Source organism: Centropristis striata, chromosome 19, assembly GCF_030273125.1.
Source record: "Centropristis striata isolate RG_2023a ecotype Rhode Island chromosome 19, C.striata_1.0, whole genome shotgun sequence".
Lineage (NCBI taxonomy): Eukaryota > Metazoa > Chordata > Actinopteri > Perciformes > Serranidae > Centropristis > Centropristis striata.
Window position 1 is genome coordinate 1,949,758 of NC_081535.1, and position 21,965 is coordinate 1,971,722.

The 21,965-nt window shown below is 38.0% G+C and overlaps 1 protein-coding gene across 1 annotated transcript in view; it reads right to left on the minus strand.

The window, feature by feature from the left end:
• Nucleotides 1–632: 632 nt before the first annotated feature.
• The window catches only part of man1b1a (mannosidase, alpha, class 1B, member 1a), a 29,142-nt gene continuing 7,809 nt past the window's right edge, over nt 633–21,965 (minus strand). The window contains exons 2-13 of the mRNA XM_059358136.1: nt 21,857–21,965; nt 19,578–19,813; nt 18,906–19,045; nt 18,657–18,775; nt 16,822–17,007; nt 14,182–14,330; nt 12,529–12,717; nt 10,760–10,950; nt 8,881–9,001; nt 6,683–6,877; nt 3,566–3,697; nt 633–1,929 (exon numbers count right to left, since the gene is read on the minus strand). Of these exons, the coding sequence (XP_059214119.1) occupies nt 1,720–1,929; nt 3,566–3,697; nt 6,683–6,877; nt 8,881–9,001; nt 10,760–10,950; nt 12,529–12,717; nt 14,182–14,330; nt 16,822–17,007; nt 18,657–18,775; nt 18,906–19,045; nt 19,578–19,813; nt 21,857–21,965 (1,977 nt within the window). The 3' untranslated portion in view covers nt 633–1,719. The remainder of the gene's footprint in view (nt 1,930–3,565; nt 3,698–6,682; nt 6,878–8,880; nt 9,002–10,759; nt 10,951–12,528; nt 12,718–14,181; nt 14,331–16,821; nt 17,008–18,656; nt 18,776–18,905; nt 19,046–19,577; nt 19,814–21,856) is intronic.

Sequence of the window (21,965 nt, forward strand, 5' to 3'; positions counted from 1 at the left end):
CCAATGAAATTGTTTTTGTGCCACTAGATGGTTTCTAGTGGTTTCTGGTTGCCTCTGTGACTGAAGCGGTCTCAGTCTGGAGCCCTGCACTGGCTTCAGACCTGCAGTGGTCCCAGGACGGAGCCCTGCAGCCTCCCACTGCTCCTGGACTACTGGAGCAGGACAGTACGGGGGCCACACGTCCCAAAAGGGATTAAAAAGTACAGCTTCATTTATTTTACGTCATTTATTTTACAAGAGAAATTGCACTGGGTGTTGCAGTAAAGTAGGTAAAGACTTATTAGATATATTAGACAAATAATATCCTCCACTGGAGCAATCTGCTCACATATAAAGTATGTTAACCCTTTGATGCACAACATATAAACACCTTCTGATGCAAAATCATGGGTCAAAAATTAGTGTTGAATGTTATTTCATGCTGCTGTGTGTTTGAATATATTTTTTTTTATTACAACAGATCATTATATCCATTTTTTCTTTCATACTTTATGAAGAAAATAGTTTTTGTATTATTATATCACACATGGGTCAAAAATGACCTTTAGTGCATTAGAAGCGTAGTGATACAAAAAGTGATTCACTAAGTTAACAATTTGATTAAATGTGTAACTATGTTTGTCTTATTTTTAAGTTTTGACCAAAAAAAAGACACAAAATGACAAAAAAAAGACACAAAATGGCCAAAAAAACCCCAAATGACCAAAAAAAGACACAAAATGACAAAAAAACACAAAATGACTAAAAAAAGGACTAAAAAAGACAAAATGACCAAAAAGGACACAAAATCACTTAAAAAAAAGACACAAAATGACCAAAAAAAGACAATGTGTAACTATGTTTGTCTTATTTTGAAGGTTTAACTTTAAAAGAGTTGTTAGAACCACCAGATTACATTAGAATCACATATTTTAACATTTGAGACTTATTAGAGCCACCAAATAATAATTTCCATTGGAAAAAACACCAATTTAACAAAAAAGCATAGTTAATATTTGTGTCTTCTTTGTCAGGTTTTAAATTGGTGACAACATATAAACACCTTCTAATGCACAACATGGGTCAGAAATCACCTTGTGCATTAGAAGAGTAGTGATAAAAAAAGGGTTTTTATTAAAAAAGTAAGAAATGAAAACAAAAAATTAGGATGTATGATGATCAAAAACAAGTTATTTGAGGAAAACCTGCAATGCTGAATGATGTAATTAATTTATTGTAGAGATATAGAACATAAAAACTTAGTCGGGTCACTTTAGACCATGTTGAGCATCAAAGGGTTAACATAATGGATCTGTGGACTCCTGCTTCTGTAGGAATCAATGAGAAGTTTCACCTCCCGACGCAATGACATGACTGTTGTTTCCACATACAAACACACTATAACTCTCCCAGTCGCTCCAGTAATAAAACTCTCTCACCGTCTTCTTTCTCGTCTCCTGTTGGAGCCAGCTAGTCAGAGCTGATTTAAAAAAAAAAAAAAAAACTTTTTACATTAGAGACCAGCTCTAACACAAACCTTTTCCTTAGGAAAAATAAAGAAAAAAAGGAACAAAAATGAGATAAACTCCTCCACATGGAAACGTATCACAGTACAGTTGGACGGTGGTCCACGCGGTCCGGCCAGGACGGCTGCAGGAGCCTGACTGAGGGCCAATAACAGTCATTCAGGACTTATTGGGGGCCTGATATCTGTACCCATGTACCTCCTTTACGGGGACTTCACTTGGGGGGAGAGGGCCATATCGGGAGGGCGTGGGCCTCCGTGTTAAAAACATACTTGTCTAGACTGAGCAGCTCCGAGTCGTCAGAGAAGAGAAGATAAAGGTACTTGAGGGTCTCACCCAGGAAGAAGCTCTCCATCTTGTCCCGGGGCCCGGGGTTCAAGGGGTCCCGCACGTTATTAATGGACGTGTAGCCGCCGTCTGGGACCTGCAGAGGGGAAAGGTTAAAGGTCAGGTGACTGATGCATTAAAAAGACTCTGATGTAACTGGAAATGTCAGCACAACACAACAGAAGTGTTTCCAGAGGACACTTAAAAGTGATGCACACGTCTGGACACACTTGATATTATCACGTTTTTTTCAAGATAATGATAATTTCTCGTTATAAGGTTATAACGTAATAACGTAATATTGTCCGATCGATAGCATGCTAGCGTTAGCATGCTAGTGTTAGCGGCTGATCATAACATTCTAATGTTAGCCAATGATCGATAGCATGCTAGTGTTAGCGGCTGATCATAGCATTCTAATGTTAGCCAACGATCGATAGCATGCTAGTGTTAGCGGCTGATCATAGCATTCTAACGTTAGCCAACTATCGATAGCATGCTAGCGTTAGCGGGTAATCATAGCATTCTAACGTTAGCCAACTATCGATATGGTGCTATCGTTAGCAGCTGATCATAGCATTCTAACGTTAGCCAACTATCGATATCGTGCTAGCATTAGCGGCTGATCATAGCATTCTAACATTAACCAACTATCGATAGCATGCTCGCGTTAGCGGCTGATCATAGCATTCTAAGGTTAGCCAACTATCGATAGCATTCTAACGTTAGCCAACTATCGATATCGTGCTAGCATTATCGGCTGATCATAGCATTCTAACATCAGCCAACTATCGATAGTGTGCTAGTGTTAGCGGCTTATCATAGCATTCTAACTTTAGCCAACTATCGATGGCGTGCTAGCGTTAGCGGCTGATCATAGCATTCTAACGTTAGCCAACTATCGATAGCATGCTAGTGTTAGCGGCTGATCACATCATTCTAACGTTAGCCAACGATCGATATCGTGCTAGCATTAGCGGCTGACCATAGCATTCTAACGTTAGCAACTATCTATAGCGTGCTAGCATTAGCGGCTGATCATAGCATTCTAACGTTAGCCAACGATCTATAGCAAGCTAGCGTTAGCTGCTGATCATAGCATTCTAACTTTAGCCAACGATCTATAGCAAGCTAGCATTAGCGGCTGATCATAGCATTCTAACATTAACCAACTATCAATAGCAAGCTAGCGTTAGCTGCTGATCATAGCATTCTAACGTTAGCCAACGATCTATAGCAAGCTAGCATTAGCAGCTGATCCTAGCATTCTAACCTTAGCCAACTGTCGATAGCATGCTAGCGTTAGCGGCTGATCATAGCATTCTAACGTTAGCCAACTATCAATATTGTGCTAGTGTTAGCGTGCTATCAAGACCAAGACCAACATGGTGCCGTTGAGAGAGACCAACTAAAACATGAATCATTTATTTATTTGATTTGTTTAACTGCAATATGACTGATACGGGCTAGCTGGCTAACACTATAAATAATGTTATAATGTGAAATTATAATTATCTTGAAATAACTTGATAATATCAAGCGTGTCCAGACGTGTGCATCACTTTTACGTGTCCTCTGGAAACACTTCTGTTGTGTTGTGGTCTTTGTTTTCTAAAAACTGCTCTTGTTGTCAGATGATGAAGATGTTTTCTCAGTTTGTTGTGTTTTGTGTATTAGCATGTGTTTCCTTCAGTCTCAGCCCTGTGAGCCTTCAGGGCCTCCGTAGTTTGTACCTTGGTGTAGTTGTTGAAGCTCTGCAGGATGTCCCAGCCCCAGTCTCTGTACTTGGTCTCCTTAGTGAATCTGTACATGTAGAAGAGACTTTCTACTGTTTCTGGTCTCAGCAGGTTGTGTCTGTCTGCAGGCTGCAGGGCGAAGGAGAACGTGTCAACACATATCAAAGTTAATAAAAAGGATCAGGAAATGATAGTTTTGGTTTTAACCTGTATTCAACCAGGCAGAAGATAAACATACAACATCAGGGAGGAGAGATATAGAGTAGGGCTGTCACAGTTAACACGAAAATAGGTTATCCTGGACAGTATTTTTATATTCTTTTGGATTGTTGCAATAACAATAAACATGCATTTGCATAAATCAAGCATATGTGTCCACTCCCATGTTGATAAGAGTATTAAAAACTTGAAAAATATCCCGTTAAGGTACTTTTAGAACAGATTATAATAGATTGTAATTAATTTATAATAAATCGCGAGTTAACTATGGACAATCATGCGACTAATTAAATATTTTAATGGATTAACAGCTATAGTTTACATTAAGATAAGAAAAAATGATAGAAAATATTTTTCCTTTATCAGTCCCACAACGGGGAAGTTTCCAGTATTACAGCAGCAAAGTGGATAACAAGATAGAGAGGGGCTTCAATAAAAATAACAATAACTAGTAAACAAGCAAATGTAGAAATATAAAAAGTATTAACAATTTAAACCAGGGGTCTCAAACTCAAATTACCTGGAGGCCGCTGGAGGCAGTATCACAATGACCAAAAACAGACACAAAATGACAGAAAATAACTACATTACTTAAAAAAGACACAAAATGACCAAAAAAGACACAAAATTATGAAAAAAGAAACACAATTACAAAAAAAGACAAAATTACAAAAAAGACAAAATTAAAAAAAAATGACTGAAAAAACACTAAATTACTTTTAAAAAAAAGACACAAAATGACCAAAAAGGACACAAAATTACAAAAAAAAGACACAAAATGACCAAAAAAAGACACAAAATGACTGAAAAAACACTAAATTACTTAAAAAAGACACAAAATTATTAAAAATTACTACTAAAAATTACTAAAAAACTAAATTACTAAAAAAAAAAAAAGACAGATTAGTTTATGAAATGCCTGTTTGAGCAAGTAATTCTTCAGCTGTTGAATAAAGTAACAACGAATCTGGAGAGAAGTTTAATTTCTTTAGGAAGATTTTCTTTCTTTACTTGAGTATTCTTTTTATTTTGTTTTACTTTCTTTACTTTACTTGAATAAGAGTTTCTATAACAAGCTGTAAATGCTAAATAATTTTGTGTATTGAAAACCAAACATTCAAGAAACATATATTTAATCTCAGGTGTGTTAAAAGTGTTTCTACTCAGAAGAAATAATTGAATAAAACTTAAATAATCTGACATTGGTTTCTGTAGTTTTTAATCCAGGAAGTGGAACGAGTCCCTAAACTATCTTGAATATCTCAGACTTCTATTGGAGGTTAATGAAGGAAGCAGTTGAGAAAAGTGCAATAATACTTTATGAAATGATAAAGAGGAGCAGTTAATGGAAAAGAAAATGAGCAGAGAGGAAAGTCTGCAAGGTCACAAGTCCCATGACGACTGAAGACGAGCTGGTTTTATTCAGCAGACTCTCCGTCTTTTTACAGGCTCGTATTAAAAGAACCTTTCAGTCAGTTACAGACACAAAGTCCCTCCAAAACTACTGGAACAACACGGACCTTTACTTTAGTTTAGCATTTCACACTGAAAACATTTGGTTTGACATCAGAAGATTAATATGAGACAAGAGATCAGAGTTCCAGCTTCAGCTGCTAGATATCTACATCTACAGGATCATCTCAAGACATTAGAATATGATGGAAAGTTTATTTCTCCAACCAAGTATTGAGTCATAAAGATGGACACGATAACAGAAAGAGAGAAAATGGAGAGAAGTCTTCAGGAATTTTACGGGTTTTTTGGGTCATTTTGTGTCTTTTTTTTGGTTACCTTATGTCTTTTTTGGTCAAGTTGTGTCTTTTTTTGTCAATTTGTGTCTTTTGAGGTAAGTTTGGGGTCTTTTTGTGGTCAATTTGTGTGTTTTTTCATCATTTTGTCTTTCTTTGGTCAATTTGTGTCTTTTTTGGTCATTTTGTGGTGATTTTATGTCTTTTTTGTCATTTTGTGTCCTTATTGGTCAATTTTGGGTCTTTTTGTGGTAATTTTGGGTCTTTTTTGGGCCATTTTGGGTCTTTTTTTGGTAATTGTATGCCTTTATTGGGACATTTTATGTCTTTTTTGTGTCTTTTGTGGGTCATTTTGTGAGTTTTTTTGGTCATTTCATGTCTTTTTGTCATTTTGTGTCTTTTTTGGTCATTTGGTGTCTTTTTGTGGTCAATTTATGTCTTTTTGGCCATTTTATGTCTATTTTGGTCAATTTGTGTCTTTTTTGGTCATTTTGTGGTAATTTTATGTCTTTTTTTGTCATTTTGTGTCCTTATTGGTCATTTTTGGGCCTTTTTTTGGTAATTTTGTGTCTTTTTTGGGCCATTTTGGGTCTTTTTTTGGTAATTGTATGCCTTTATTGGAACATTTTATGTCTTTTTTGTGTCTTTTGTGGGTCATTTTGTGAGTTTTTTTGGTCATTTCATGTCTTTTTGTCATTTTGTGTCTTTTTTGGTCATTTGGTGTCTTTTTGTGGTCAATTTATGTCTTTTTGGCCATTTTATGTCTATTTTGGTCAATTTGTGTCTTTTTTTTCTTTCATGGAGTGATATATAGTCAATATCAATATTCAGCCGAAATATATCTTTATTTTGCGATATGACTTTTGGTCCATGTTGCCCAGCCCTATTATATTATACATGTCAAACCTAAATGTTTTCAGTGCACAGCAAAAATAGAAGAAGAAGAAGAAGAAGAAGAAGAAGAAGAAGAAGAAGAAGAAGAAGAAGAAGAAGAAGAAGAAGAAGAAGAAGAAGAAGAAGAAGAAGAAGAAGAAGAAGAAGAAGAAGAAGAAGAAGAAGAAGAAGAAGAAGAAGAAGAAGAAGAAGAAGAAGGAGAAGAAGAAGAAGAAGCTGATGAAACGCCCCCCCCCTCCCCTCTGACTCTCACCTTGACCACCACCTTGTTTCCGTCGCTGGCCTGCAGGCTGAAGTGGACGATCTCTGGACTGAGCCCCGTCTCCATCTGATCGTACATCTGGTGACACGTCTCCATCAGCTGCACCGCCAGGTCCATGTGGTCTCCAGAGAGCCCGTTATGGGCCCCCAGAGCCAAGGTCCCCGGAAGGAAGCACACCAGGTGGTCCTGGAGAGGACAGAGAGAGATAATGATGATGAGGGGTGGATCGATCAGACGAGCTGATGGGGAGAAAATCTGACAGCAGAGACAACGAGTGATTCAATAAAAGCACAAAGACTCATTGATTGAACAATTGATTGAATGAGGTTTCATTGTCTGTGATGGGAGCTCATCCAGTTTTATCTGTGTGTGAAATACTAGATGACAACCAGGGGTCCTTGGGGTCCTGCTGCCTTCAACTTACTAAACTATAGACGGATAAAGTTGGACAAGAAATGTACATTTAGAATATGATATATAAAACCACAAGCTTTGCCTTAAAGGTTTCCAGCAGGCCCTGGATAACTCAGGCTTGTTACCCCCTGATATGTCTGGATTTTGCTGTGGTCTTTGGTTTCCAGCACCCTATTCTATGTGGTGGTGTGCTGGAGAGGAAGCACTAAGGAGAGACATGCCGGCCGACTGGACAGACTGGTGAGGAAAGCTGGCTCTGTTGTGGGAGCTGAACTGGAGAGCATCACTCTGATTAAACTGCTCACCATCATGGACAATAAAGGGCAAAAACTTTACAACACCATCATCCAGCAGAAGAGCATTGACATGCAAAACTGACAGATCGGGCAAATCATTTGTCCCAAGAACCATTCAACTGCACAATTCTCTGCATAATCTCCTCCCTATTTACTATGTCTACTGGATATGCTAGCCCTCAAACATAGTCACTTTATTTCGCCTATTTTTATTATCTAATGCTGGTCTCTAAGGGCGCTTTCTCACCTATCTGGTTTGGTCCGGACTTTAGGACTTTCCAGTTTGATCTGAACCTAAATTCCAGGTGTCAAAGGTGCCACAAAAGGACCAAAGTTTGGTCCGACCAGAAGAGGTGGTCTCGGTCCGGACCAAACCAACCAAGGTCCGAACCTTTTGCAGTGTGAAAACAGCTTTTTTTATAGTTCAGACCTTTGTATCAATGACAGGAAGGATTTTGCCATAACTGTCAGGATTGGAGCCGTTTTCTCCTCCTCTCCTGTCGACGGTGATAGTTTTTCATGATATGGAGGCTCATCTAGTGAACACCAAGCTCTCTCATGTGTTGCTCATTAAGCTGCTGCTGCTGGTAGCTAAAGACCAGTAAAAGTATCACCACAGGTAAAAGGTGTCTCCTGGGTTCATTTAGTGTAAACACGTTCAGGAAGTAAATCTGAGGTCAGATGGCGGCCGGCCTAACAACGCAGCGTAACCAAAACTAAATGAACCAGGAAGTCCACAGGGAGATGACGTGTCCAGTAGAACTGTCTTGTAAAGTCGTTATTGCACTGCCTTGTCTTACCTTTTAGCACCTTAACAGGCACACTGTTTCTTCTTATGTGTTGTGTGTTGTATATGTATGTTTGTATGTGAATGCTATGTGTGATCCCTGAGCTACTTGGAACCTGAATTTCCCCCCAGGATGAATAAAGTTTCTATCCATCCATCTATCCATCTATCATACATCTCACCATCCATCCATCCATCCATCCATCCATCCATCCATCTATCCATCCATCCATCTGGCCATCTATCTATCTATCCATCCATCCATCCATCCATCCATACATCTCGCCATCTATCCATCCATCCATCTCGCCATCTATCTATCCATCCATCCATCCATCTCGCCATCTATCTATCCATCCATCCATCCATCTCGCCATCTATCCATCCATCCATCTCGCCATCTATATATCTATCCATCCATCCATCCATCCATCCATCCATCTATCCATCCATCCATCTATCTCGCCATCTATCTATCCATCCATCCATCTCGCCATCTATCTATCCATCCATCCATCTCGCCATCTATCTATCCATCCATCCATCCATCCATCCATCCATCCATCCATCCATCCATCCATCCATCCATCTCACCATCCATCCATCCATCCATCTCACCATCTATCCATCCATCCATCCATCTATCCATCTATCCATCCATCCATCTACTGACTCTTGGGGAGTTTCTCTACCATTTTGGGGTTGAAGCGGCTGTGGGACAACTCTCCCACAAAGGTCAACTTGTTGGATCCCGTCTGTCTCACAAGGTGTTTCTTCACTCCCTCCATGGCCTGCAGGTAGTCCTCCAACAGGCTGCAGGACACACACAGGACAGGTGACAGATATGAATATTACTCAGCAGGATATTAGACATATTAGTCACTCTGTAGTGACTTTGTTTAGGGCTGAAGTTAATATCACAGCTTTAAAAAGAAAACTTGTTTTCTGGTGTTTCACAATATGGAAAATACAAGAAACATTATATAGAAAATACTCAAAGTAGTGCAATGCGGGGTGCTTCAACACATTTTGTCTGACTTAGAAACATTCACAAAATCCTTCTAAAAAGATAACATACTGTAATATGATCATGTTACTACAATATGGTTCCACTAAAGACTGATATGATAATATTTCTGACTTGGTGTAGCTGCAGCTTGTAAGCCGTACAGCTTAAAGACTTACAGTCATATCAGGTCGTGTAATCCTCAAAATGTGTGTCGACACTTTGGAACTTTGTGTACGAGTCCTGTAAGTCTTTGCATGTTTGGTCTTTGGTCGCTAAACTAATTCTGGAATTTAAAAAAAAGCACCTAGACCTGCTTTATAATTGTTGTGAGAAAATATATAAAACATTGTATGCATTTAATCCAATAGAGTGTGTTATTAATAAGGCAAAAATGCAGTAATGATCCAAGGTTATTATAGTTCACGACAACTAACAAAATATACAAAAAACTTGAATTGAAAAAATATTTTTGTTAACTGAAATACAAATAAAAACGAGAGGTTAAAAAAACAAAAACAATAACTAACTGAAACTGTATTTTGTGGTTCCAAACCAACTAAAACTAACTAAAATTATAGTGAAAATGTCCTTCGTTTTCGTCTTTGTCAACTTTTTTCATCCGTAAACCTTTTTGGTTGATATGAAATCTATTTCATCTATCTGGTTTATGACTTAATAAACTTATTGGGGCTGAGATGGATCAGACAAAGGAAATAAAGGAAACATTTATTGTGACCTTATTGAATCTGGACCCAACAAATACCCCATTACAAAACAACTACAACTAATAAAAACTAAACTATAACTAATAAAAACTAAACTAAAATGAATGAAAAAAATTCACAAATGTATGAGAAAAAAATTGTCGAATTTATGAGAAAAAAAGTGACAAATTTACAAGAAAAAAGTGGCAAATTTATGAGAAAAAAGTGACAAATTTAAAGAAAAAATTGTCAAATTTATGAGAAAAAAAGTAACAAATTCACAAGAAAAAAGTGACAAATTTACAAGAAAAAAGTGACAAATTTACGAGAAAAAAGTCACAAATTTACGAGAAAAAAGTCACAAATTTACGAGAAAAAAGTCACAAATTTATGAGAAAAAAGTGACAAATTTGAAGGGAAAAACTGTCAAATTTATGAGAAAAAAAGTGACAAATTTACAAAAAAAAAGTGACAAATTTACAAGAAAAAAGTCACAAATTTACACGAAAAAAGTGACGAATTTACACGAAAAAAGTCACAAATTTAAAGAAAAAAATTGTTTAAAGTGTTTTTCTTCTGTGGTAACTTTAACACAAAATTAAAACTTAAAAACTCATTAAAAGTAACTGAATTTGAAAACAAAAAATCACAACGAAATTAAAACTAAAACTAATGAAAAATCCAAAACTATTATAACCTTGCCCGCCTCATCTGAGCTTGGGATATTGACCTGTCTTAATTTGCCACTACATAATCCAATACGCATATAAATCTCACTGTTTACAATACGGCACCTTTAACATCCAGCTTCTCTCCCAATCACAGAGCCTGAAACTAGAAACAGAAAGATAAACTCACTCGTCCTCCGTCTTCCCTCCCTGGATCCACTGCTTCAGCAGGTATTCGTAGTAGCTGTCTGCTCTGGCTCCCAGCGTGAACACTCCTTTATGGGTGAACTGTCCACTGTTGGTGTTGATGAACATGGGCACCAGGCCGTCGTGTTTCCCCGGCAGGTTGTGGACCAGCTTCATCACCTCGTTCACCACGTCCTCCACACAAAACACACAACATCAGCTCCATTAACGTCTAGACACGAGGTAATCAACCCAGCAGACTCACACACTCACTGCTGTGTGTGTTTGTGGGGGCTAATATGTTTAAAAATACTGTTTTAAGCAATTTATCATTGGAAAATTATTGGCAATTTCACACTTTGATGGAATCGTCTCATCAGAAGCTTCGTCCCAGAGAAATTACTCACACTTTGGGCTTAAAATCACTCTGGAATCACTCAGAAAGTGACAACATGATGGATTTAAAGCTGATCTCAGCTCACGCTCCTCACTTCAGTCACACAAATACACACAAACACACACACACACACACACACACACACACACACACACACACATACATAGACACACAGACACACACACACACAGCTGTATTTAATGTCTGATTTCAACTGAACTGAAACCCTCCATCAAAAATCTAATCGCCTCCATTTATTCACTCCATATCAGAGAAGTGGAAGTAATGCTGGATCATAGTTACTGGACACACACACACACACACACACATTAGAGCAGTGATTCCAGGGGGGCCCCAAAGATCCAAGGGAGGTTGCAAAGCCCTCTTGATTTTAAGGGGTGTAATAAATCTAATGTGCTAAATATATACATCTATACCAGGAGTCTCAAACTGACCAAAAAAAGACACAAAATTACTAAAAAAAAGAAACAAAATGACAAAATTTAAAAAAAAATACAAAAAATGACCAAAAAAAGACACAGAATTACAAAAAAAAACTAAATTACTTAAAAAAGAAATAAAATGACCAAAACAAGACACAGAATTACAAAAAAAAGACGCAAAAATATTTTAAAAAAGACACAAAATGACCCTTTAATTATTTTGTGTCTTTTTTAAATAATTTTGTGTCTTTTTGGGTAATTTTATGTGTTTTTTTTAGTCGTTTTGTGTCTTGTTTGGTCATTTTGTGTCTTTTTTTTAATAATTTAGGTTTTTTTTCTGTCATTTTGTGTCTTTTTTGTAATTTGTGTATTTTTTTTGGTCATTTTGTGTCTTTTTTAAATAATTTAGTGTTTTTTCAGTAATTTTGTGTCTTTTTTGGTCATTTTGTGTGTGTTTTTTAGTAATTTATTTATTTTCCTGTCATTTTGTGTCTTTTTTTGGCCATTTTGATATTGCCTCCAGCGGCCCCCAGGTAATTTGAGTTTGAGACCCCTGGCTTGAAGGTATATATTTAACCCACAAGATTTATTACACCCCTTAAAATGAAGAGGGCTTCACGACCCCCCCTGGATCTTTTGGCCCCCCCTGTTGTGAACCACTACCCTAGAGCCCATGTTCCTGGACTAAAGGCCTGGGGGTCCTACCTGGTACTGGGGGTCCTACCTGGTTCTGGGGGTCCTACCTGGTTCTGGGGGTCCTACCTGGTTCTGGGGGTCCTACCTGGTACTGGGGGTCCTACCTGGTACTGGGGGTCCTACCTGGTACTGGGGGTCCTACCTGGTTCTGGGGGTCCTACCTGGTACTGGGGGTCCTACCTGGTACTGGGGGTCGTACCTGGTACTGGGGGTCCTACCTGGTTCTGGGGGTCCTACCTGGTACTGGGGGTCCTGGGTGAGGCGGCTCAGCTCTCTGAACTCCAGCTGGATGCTGGTGACCTCGGCCAGCGTGCTGTCAGAGGTCCAGCGCGGCGGGTGGGCCGTCCCCTTCCCGATGTTCACGTCTGAGAACGGGATCTTTGACGGAGTCTTGAAGGCCGGCATCAACCTGGAGCCCAGATCTTTCTTTAGGGGGAGACAGGAAACACAACCACAGTTATTGTTTGAGTTAAACATCGTTGAATAAATCTCTGCCAGGTGTTTGGCTGCATGTTTTTGCCTGTGTGTGTGTGTGTGTGTGTGTGTGTTTGTGTGTGAAGCATGTGTATCTGGAGGAGTGTGCGCGCTTACGCGCATGTGTGTTTACGTGTATCTGTAAGATCAAATGCTTTGATCAGAGCAGAGCAATCAACAGAATTAACTGACACCAACTGTCAATGTTCCGGAACAGACGTGGACAGACTGGAATTTCTGGCCTCGAACAGAAAGCATTTTTGGCAAAACCATAATACCTATCATTGATCTGACTTCACTTAGAGCTTCCTGAGTTCTTCCTGAACGTCTACATATGTTTTTTGGGAAGAAAAATGAAGAAAAAGCCTTGTTAGAGCGATCTAAAAAAACTGTTACATCTCCCTTTTTCAGAAATCTTCCTGCGTTTTTAACATGGGAGCCAATGAGGCTGTTGGTGGTGTTGGTGGATCATCTGTGCGTCCTACGCCCAAACTATAACTCTGACAGCTTTACCAGAGGATTGTGAGGGAGAAGACTAATTTTCCTACGTTTCTATGTATAAATTATTTCTGTAGAGTGGAATTTGCGGCCTGGAGCGCAGTTTTCAAATTTATTTTTTGACAGTTTTTTCTCTCCCTCTACACTCTGGCGATGATGTCACACACTGTGACACGAACATTCCGTGCAATACACACCCATTATAATCTCAGAATTTCTCCAAAAATGATCATGGTCATTGAACAGGGATTGATAAAAAACTATATGACCTATCGAAACGTGGATTAATACACCGATACACAAGACTTGTGTCTACTGTTTAAAGTTTAAATGGAGTCTCTAGGTGAAATTATGCCGGAGAAGTAGACGTTTAAAAATCTCCAATTATTGTTCTTTTTCACTCATTTTTTTCCGGCCGTCCCATTCACTTCAATGCAAAATTTTGGGCAGTTTTTTGCGACTAACGTCGCGAAAAATTCATATTCTGTAGAGAAAAGTAATAGCACACCGATCCCGATCAAACCGCATGTTTTGAGCTTCACCCCGTGGCCCTAATAAGCTTTTTTTCTGTGTAACATGTGCAATAAGCTTTTCCTTTTCTCTTTTTTCCTGAACAGAAGTGTAATGTTTTGTGCACAATGTATGTGTGCAGAATTTGCAATCATTTGCAGCTTTGCCATGTGTCTCTGTTTGCAGTCCCTTATTTTGTAATTTATGTGTGTTGTTTGTTTGTTTGTTTGTTTGTTTGGTGGGTGCATGCCTTGTTTGGTTATTTATTTAATATTTATCTTTTTTGCACTGACGGGAGAGCTGTGCCTCAATTTCATTGTGCTGAAGTATTTTTTATACTAGCGTGCAATGACAATAAAGACTCTAAATCTAAAGTCAGACAGTTTAATGTCTGTAACAGTGACTCACAGCTTTGTCCAGGAAGAGCTGGTCTCCTGTTAGATGGAAGGTGCTCAGCAGGCCTCCAAGGACTCGGATGGTCGTCTCAAACAGATTTACGTCCACATTCTTGTCGAAGGAGAGCTCTTTCTCCACCCAGTCCTTCGCTTCCGCAAACTCTGTGAGGAGTGAGTCAGAGACCAGAAGTTAGAGACGGAGATAAAGAACGGCTGACGTCAGTTTAACTGAGGATCAAAGATCATTTTCAAGAGTTCAACATCAAGAGTTTTGCCTCCAGTGACATTATCAAGTGCTTTTATTACGAGTCCCAGAAAACTCCACTGATTTAATATCACACTTCACGTCAGAAGGGCCAGAAGAACATTTAAATTAAAAAGATTAAAAGTGATGCAGAGATATTTGTCTTTTTCAGACACTTCATTTGTCAAAACTTGGCACCAATATTACCAACACAGCAACTTTATAATGTGGCCTCAAGAGTTAACTAAATATTATTGAAAAAACATCTCTTAAATGGATACATATACCAATTATGAAATTGTTATGAATAAATGAACTCCATTTAACCTTTTTTGAGGCGAATAACTATATTTGGTAACTTCAGTGGATATCAAAATGGGGTCGAGAAAAAAGTTGCAAATTTACTACATTAAAGTGGCAAATCTACAAGAAAAAAAGTTGTAGATTTACGAGATTTAAAGTGGTGAATCTAAGAGAAAAGTTGCTTTTTTCCCACTTCTTTTTCATAAATCTGTGACTTTTTTTCCACACAGATTTGCCACTTTAAATCTCTTAAATCTGCAACTTTTTTTCTTGTAGATCTGCCACTTTAATTAAGTAATTTGGAACTTTTTTCTCAGAATATTTTTATTTTTTATTTTGGATATCCGCTGAAGTTACCAAATACGGTTCTTCGCCTGATAAAGGGTTAAGATATAGATAGAATACTAACTACTACGTAATAAACAGCTATATAGTATTAAATTATATATAACATCCAGCTTTAAGTGACGGATATTAAATGTAAAGATGAAATAACATCTCCTTAATGGATATATATGGAAATTATTACTATTAATTAACTATTAAAAATATAGAATAATATGTTAGTAAGGTATATCAACTACTACGTAATGAATATAGCTATAGTGTATTAAACTATGTAGGAAATCTATCTTTAAGTAAAGGATATTAAACATAAAGATGTAGAAAGAAATTCTAAAATAGAACGATGTAGAATGGAGAAAAGATCCTGATTTCGAAGCGTTGCTATCTTTTATATTCTTGGTTTTGTTTTTTTTTGTTTTGTTTTGTTTTTTGCTTCACTATTCCCATTAATAACTCTTTAAGTTTAATTTAATTTGTATGTACTGTAATATTTAAAAGACACAAAAAGACTAGAAAAAAGAGACAAAATGACAAAAAAAGACACGGAAGACACAAAATGACAAAAAAAAAAGAGACAAAATGACAAAAAAAAGAGACAAAATGACAAAAAAAAGACACAAAATGACAAAAAAGACACAAAATGACCAAAAAAAGACACGGAAGACATAAAATGACAAAAAAAAGAGACAAAATGACAAAAAAAGACACAAAATTACAAAAAAGACACAAAATTACAAAAAAAGACACGGAAGACACAAAATGACAAAAAAAAGACACAAAATGACAAAAAAAAGAGACAAAATGACAAAAAAAGACACAAAATTACAAAAAAAGACACAAAATGACAAAAAAGACACGGAAGACACAAAATGACAAAAAAAAAGAGACAAAATGACAAAAAAAAGACACAAAATTACAAAAAAGACACAAAATGACCAAAAAAAGACACAAAATTACAAAAAAGACACAAAATGACCAAAAAAAGACACAAAATGACAAAAAAGAGACAAAATGACAAAAAAGAGACAAAATGACCAAAAAAGACACAAAATGACCAAAAAAAGACACAAAATGACAAAAAAAGACACAAAATTACAAAAAAGACACAAAATGACCAAAAAAAGACACAAAATGACAAAAAAGACACAAAATGACAAAAAAGACACAAAATTACAAAAAAGAGACAAAATTACCAAAAAAGACACAAAAAGACAAAAAAAGACAAAAAATTACAAAAAAGACACAAAATGACAAAAAAAAGAGACAAAATTACAAAAAAAAGACAAAATTACAAAAAAGAGACAAAATGACAAAAAAATGACACAAAAGTACAAAAAAGACACAAAATTACAAAAAAAGACACAAAATTACAAAAAAGAGACAAAATGACCAAAAAAGACACAAAAAGACAAAAAAAAAGAGACAAAATGACCAAAAAACACACGGAAGACACAAAATGACAAAAAAAGACACAAAATTACAAAAAAAAGACACAAAATTACAAAAAAAGACACAAAATTACAAAAAAAAGACACAAAAAGACATGAAAAGGATTAAAAATGGACAAAATAGTCCAAGACTCCACAGAGTTAAATGCACACTCCTACATGTGGCCCTGTGGTAGTGTCGGTGAAAAATTGTGGCCCTCTCCAGCATTTAAGTTGCATTGTCCCCCATAATGTTCCTTTAAGGATTACTGGGTCAGGGTTCTTATGGGTTAAATGATCTCCAGCCTAAAGACAGAGAAGGAGAATAACTGACCTTCTTTGAGGCCCAGGATCCACATGGTGTCCAGAGAGTCGATGAGCGTCAGCCCCAGTCCGAACCACTCGCCGAAAGACTTGGAGATGGGCTTCAGCTCGTCGTGGCCCCAGGCGAACGCCTTGTAGCCTTTCCAGGCATGTCTGAAGGCTTCACGTACCGCCTCCAGACGCTCCACCGCTGGAACTACAGACACCAGATCCACACAGGCAGGAATAAGTGATAACAGACTCATCTCACAGGTTTGGGTTCCTGCAGGATGCTCGTCTCATTTTCTGATGATTCCAGCAGAAGGGATTTATTATTATTTATTCTGGGCCGAGCACTGATACGACTGCTTTGAGCCCAGCTGGGTTTTTATTCTGCAGGTTAGAAGTCTTCAAACTTTAAGTTAAAAAAGAAGAAATAAAAAGGTGCGGAGCTTTAAACAGCCGGACAACGTTGCTTGGAGGGAAAAGTTTCTTACTGCAGCCAGAGAAAAGTTTTCTCTGTTCCAGGAAGAACAGAATAAAAGAGGAGAATCTCAATGATGGAGGACTGGAGGAAAGAATCACAATGAAATCTGATGGTTTCACAGATTTACATTATTTAGTGCACATCTTTGGTTTTCACACCAAACAAGATGTGAAGTGATAACTCTGCCTCTGAGAACTTGTGATGGATATGTTTTGTTAGTTTATGATGTTTTAAAGACTCAACTAGAGCTGCACGATTATGGCCAAAATGATGATCACTATTATTTTAATCAATATTGTAATCAAGATTATTAATCATGATTATTCGTCATGTTAGGGAAAACATCTGTATTTTTATTGCACTACTTTTAAACAAACAATAGCAACAGTTTTTAGTGTCTGGTGCTTGTTGTAAACAAACAGAGATCGCTAACTGTTAGCCTGTTAGCACATACACACTTTACTGCTACAGAGCTAACTGTTAGCCTGTTAGCACATACACACTGTACTGCTACAGAGCTAACTGTTAGCCTGTTAGCACATACACACTTTACTGCTACAGAGCTAACTGTTAGCCTGTTAGCACATACACACTGTACTGCTACAGAGCTAACTGTTACCCTGTTAGCACAAACACACTGTACTGCTAAAGAGCTAACTGTTAGCATGTTAGCACATACACACTGTACTGCTACAGAGCTAACTGTTAGCATGTTAGCGCATACACACTGTACTGCTACAGAGCTAACGGTTAGCCCGTTAGCACATACACACTGTACTGCTACAGAGCTAACTGTTAGCATGTTAGCGCATACACACTGTACTGCTACAGAGCTAACGGTTAGCCCGTTAGCACATACATTGTCTCCAGTCGCTTTTTTGAAAAATAGTCTCTAAGGGGGTCTGAAAAGTCGCTAAATATAACAACAAAGTTGCTAAGTTGCCAACACTGCTTCACCGGCTTTTTTAAATGTCGCGTGTTGTTGTGGCGTCCAGTACTACGTCACATCCTGCTTAGTGTTCTATCCAATCAGCAACCAGGCTTTTTTCAGGAGATAAAAACGGCCCGCCCCCTGGTGGTTGGTGGACTACTGGTGTAGAAAGTGTTGATTAGATATGCAGGAGAGACGCATTTTGGAAATAAATGGAAATATCGCCGACAATCAGGTTAATTTAATCTTGGCGGCCAAAATCGTGATCAACATTAAAAAATTAGATTAATTGTGCAGCCCTAGACTCAACTATTTCTGTATAATTTAGAATAACACCCTTATTAATTGATAATCGTTGGCTGCAGACCTTCTACCTTAAATTCTCAAGTTCACTTGCTGTATAAAGCACTTATTAAGAATTAAAAAATAAAAGTAATCCAGTGCGTACCTTCTGGTGGGACGGCGTCAGCGGTGTTAACCGGAGCTGGAGGAGCTGCAGCTTCTCTCTCTCCAGCTGATGGAGGAGGCTCAGAGGCCTGGTCCGCCTCGATCAGAGCTCCTCTCCAGCTGCAGACACAAGGGGAACACTGGTCTTATGATTGGATCGTTTATAACTCTGATACATGTTCTTTGGAGGTTGTAACACACAGCAGCAGCAGCAGCAGCAGTGTAGAGCAGTAAATAAAAACCAGGTCACCTGACGATCTTCTTCTCTTTGTCCTCCTCTGCTTCTACTTCCTGAACCGCCTCTTGAACTGGTTTTTTCTCTCCGCCGCCGGTTTCATTTCCATCTTTCTGCAGGCTCGGTGGACCTCTCTTGTTTGGGAAGATCTTATTCTGAGGAGAAAGAAAGTGTTAAGTATTCATATTAGGGCTGGGCGATATTTCGATATAAAAAATATATCGTTATGTTTTTAAATATGATATGGAATTAGACCATACATAAAAATGTATACTTCTTCTTCTGCTTTAAGAGCAGAAATTGCTTCTCGTGATTTTACTCTCTCTAGATTACAATTCTGATTTTCTGTTGTTAATATTAACCAATTGTTTATTTCTAACACTGCAAAAACAGGCAAATGATCTCTTACATCAGTCAATAATAATCCATTGTTTATCTTCCCATCAGTTATATTGATACAAATATTATCAATTAATGTTGCACTATTCTTAGTTGTTCTAGTAGGCTTTAAAATTAAAGGGTAGAAACCTAAACTTAACATTGTGTTAAAAATTCAGCAGTTTTCATCATCCTCTTTGCTCTTAAAAGTGGAAGCTTACGTATAACTTTGTTGCATCATATTGAAACTATGTCTCAGATGAATTAAACTGTGAGAGCTCATTGTTGTGATGGTGATGTGGCTCTGACCTTATTAATGGGAGGTTTGGGCAGAATGGGGACCGCTGGTCCTCGGGGCTCCTCCACCACCACCACCGGCTCCACAGCTCCAGCATCTGGGTCCACAGCTGGGCCCACGTGGGGCCCCGCCACAGGGGGAGGAGGGGCTTTATCTGCCTCCTGGTCCAACAGGGACTTCACTTCTACAGGAAGATCCTTCAGCTCTCCGTCGTTCAGCTCCAGCCACTCCTCCCTGTCAGAGAGGCCTTTAACACACAGAGGAGGATCAAACAAGACTCCATAGATCAGCTGGTCTCAACATGGGGGTCCCGGCCCCAGTTGGGGTCCCCAGATGATTTCTGGGGGTCGCCAAATCATTTTGAAAGTCAGCTCTGTCTCCACTGTGTTAAAGTGTTCATGTGTTAATGTGTTTTAGTCTTTTTGGTCATTTAATGTCTTTTTTTTGGTAATTTTGTGTCTCTTTTGGTCATTTTGTGTCTTTGGTCATTTTGTGTCTTTTTGGGGGTCATTTTGTGTCTCTTGGTCATTTTGTGTCCTTTTTTTTGTCATTTTTTTGTCATTTTTTTTTGTCATTTTGTGCCTTTTTTGGTAATTTTGTGTCTTTTGTTGGTAATTTTGTGTCTCTTGGTCATTGTGTGTCCTTTTTTTGGTCATTTTGTGTCCTTTTTTGTCTTTTTTTTTGTCGTTTTGTGTCTTTTTTTGGTCATTTTGTGTCCTTTTTTTGGTCATTTTGTGTCTTTTTTGGCCATTTTGTGTCTTTTTTGGTCATTTTTTGTCATTTTGTGGTCAATTTGAGTCCCTTTTTGCTTAATTTTATGTAATTTTTTGGTCATTTTGTTAAAAGTAACAATAAAATATAAAAAATATATAAATGCATAGACAGGGAGATGTTTAAGTTGTTGTCTGCTTCGTTATTTGTCCAAAATTACTCATATCAGCTGAGTTTGTCTGATCTGAACTATGAGATTCTGTTCAGTGAGACAACATGCAGGTTAAATTAGGGATCGCAACTCATAAAGGTTGAGAACTACTGCTCTAGATAACTGTATTTTATAGTTTTATTGTCTGACAAATTGTTAAAACGGACTCTTCACGGAGTCATGGAAAGTTTTCATCTGAACTCCAAAGCTCAAATACATTAATCATCCTTTAGCCTCAGAGTCTGAGCAGGAATACATTTTATCCCAGTCTGCAAAATAAATTGCAGATCTGTCTACTCTGGAGAGGGATCTTATAAATCTCCGTTTTTGGGTGTGAAAAAAATTCTATCTTAGTGTGGACAAAAAGCCAGAATCAAGAAGTTTCAGATTTAACCATCTTGGTGTGGACGTGTTCTGAGAATCTAATGTCGTGCATTTAGCATACAGGAGTTTATGCAAGTCAGCTCAAGAAAAAATCTTATATATAGGCGAAAATCACAGATTAGCCTCAAAGGGCTTTACAGACTACAACAGGGATTCCCAAAGTGTGGTGCGCGGACCCCCAGGGGTGTTGGTTGTTGTTTACACCAGTAGTTCTCTTTTTGAGTCGCGACCCCCAATTTAACATGCATGTTGTCCATGACCCCCGCTCACTGAACACAATCTCACACGCACAGTTCAGATCACCCAAAAAAGAAACAAAATGAACAAAAAAAGACACAAAATGACCAAAAAAAGACACAAAATGACCAAAAAGACTAAAACACATTAACACATGAACACTTTAACACAGTGGAGACAGAGCTGACTTCCAAAATGATTTGGCGACCCCCAGAAATCATCTCGAGATCCTGAATGGGGTCGGGACCCCCAGGTTGAGAATAGCTGGTTTACACGACTGTTCATTTAAATTAAAACCACCATAAGGCGTTATGATAAGAAGACCAGTCATCAGAATTAAAAGCAACACATGTAGCTTTCAAAATAAGAGCATATGGATGGATGTATTAACAGCGTCCACCATAGAATTTACAAGAAGACTGTCAAAATAAGACGCCTTAAATCACCTACAATAATTACCTTATCTGTAATTAGTACTAGACTTGATAAAAACTCAAAGAATCGTGATAAAAACTCTGAATATGGGCCGGGAGGCTGGTAAATAGGATTTGGCTGTTGGATTTTCCAGGTGTGCACAAATACAAATGAGCACAGAAACTAATCTAAACAAAGACAGGAACAATCACAGGGCCTCATGTGGCGTTTCAGTCATTCACTGCAATTAATCATCAACACAACATCAAGACAACACAGACAATCCAAGTCATCAGCTAGTCATGCAGCATCAGCATCCCAACGAGTGTTTACCTCTCCACTGGTGTGTGATGCTGGGGTAGGAGAGCAGTCCAAACAGCAGCAGCAGAGCCAGCAGGAAGAGGATCAGGCTTCTCTGGAGCCGAGACAGCTGCTTCCATTT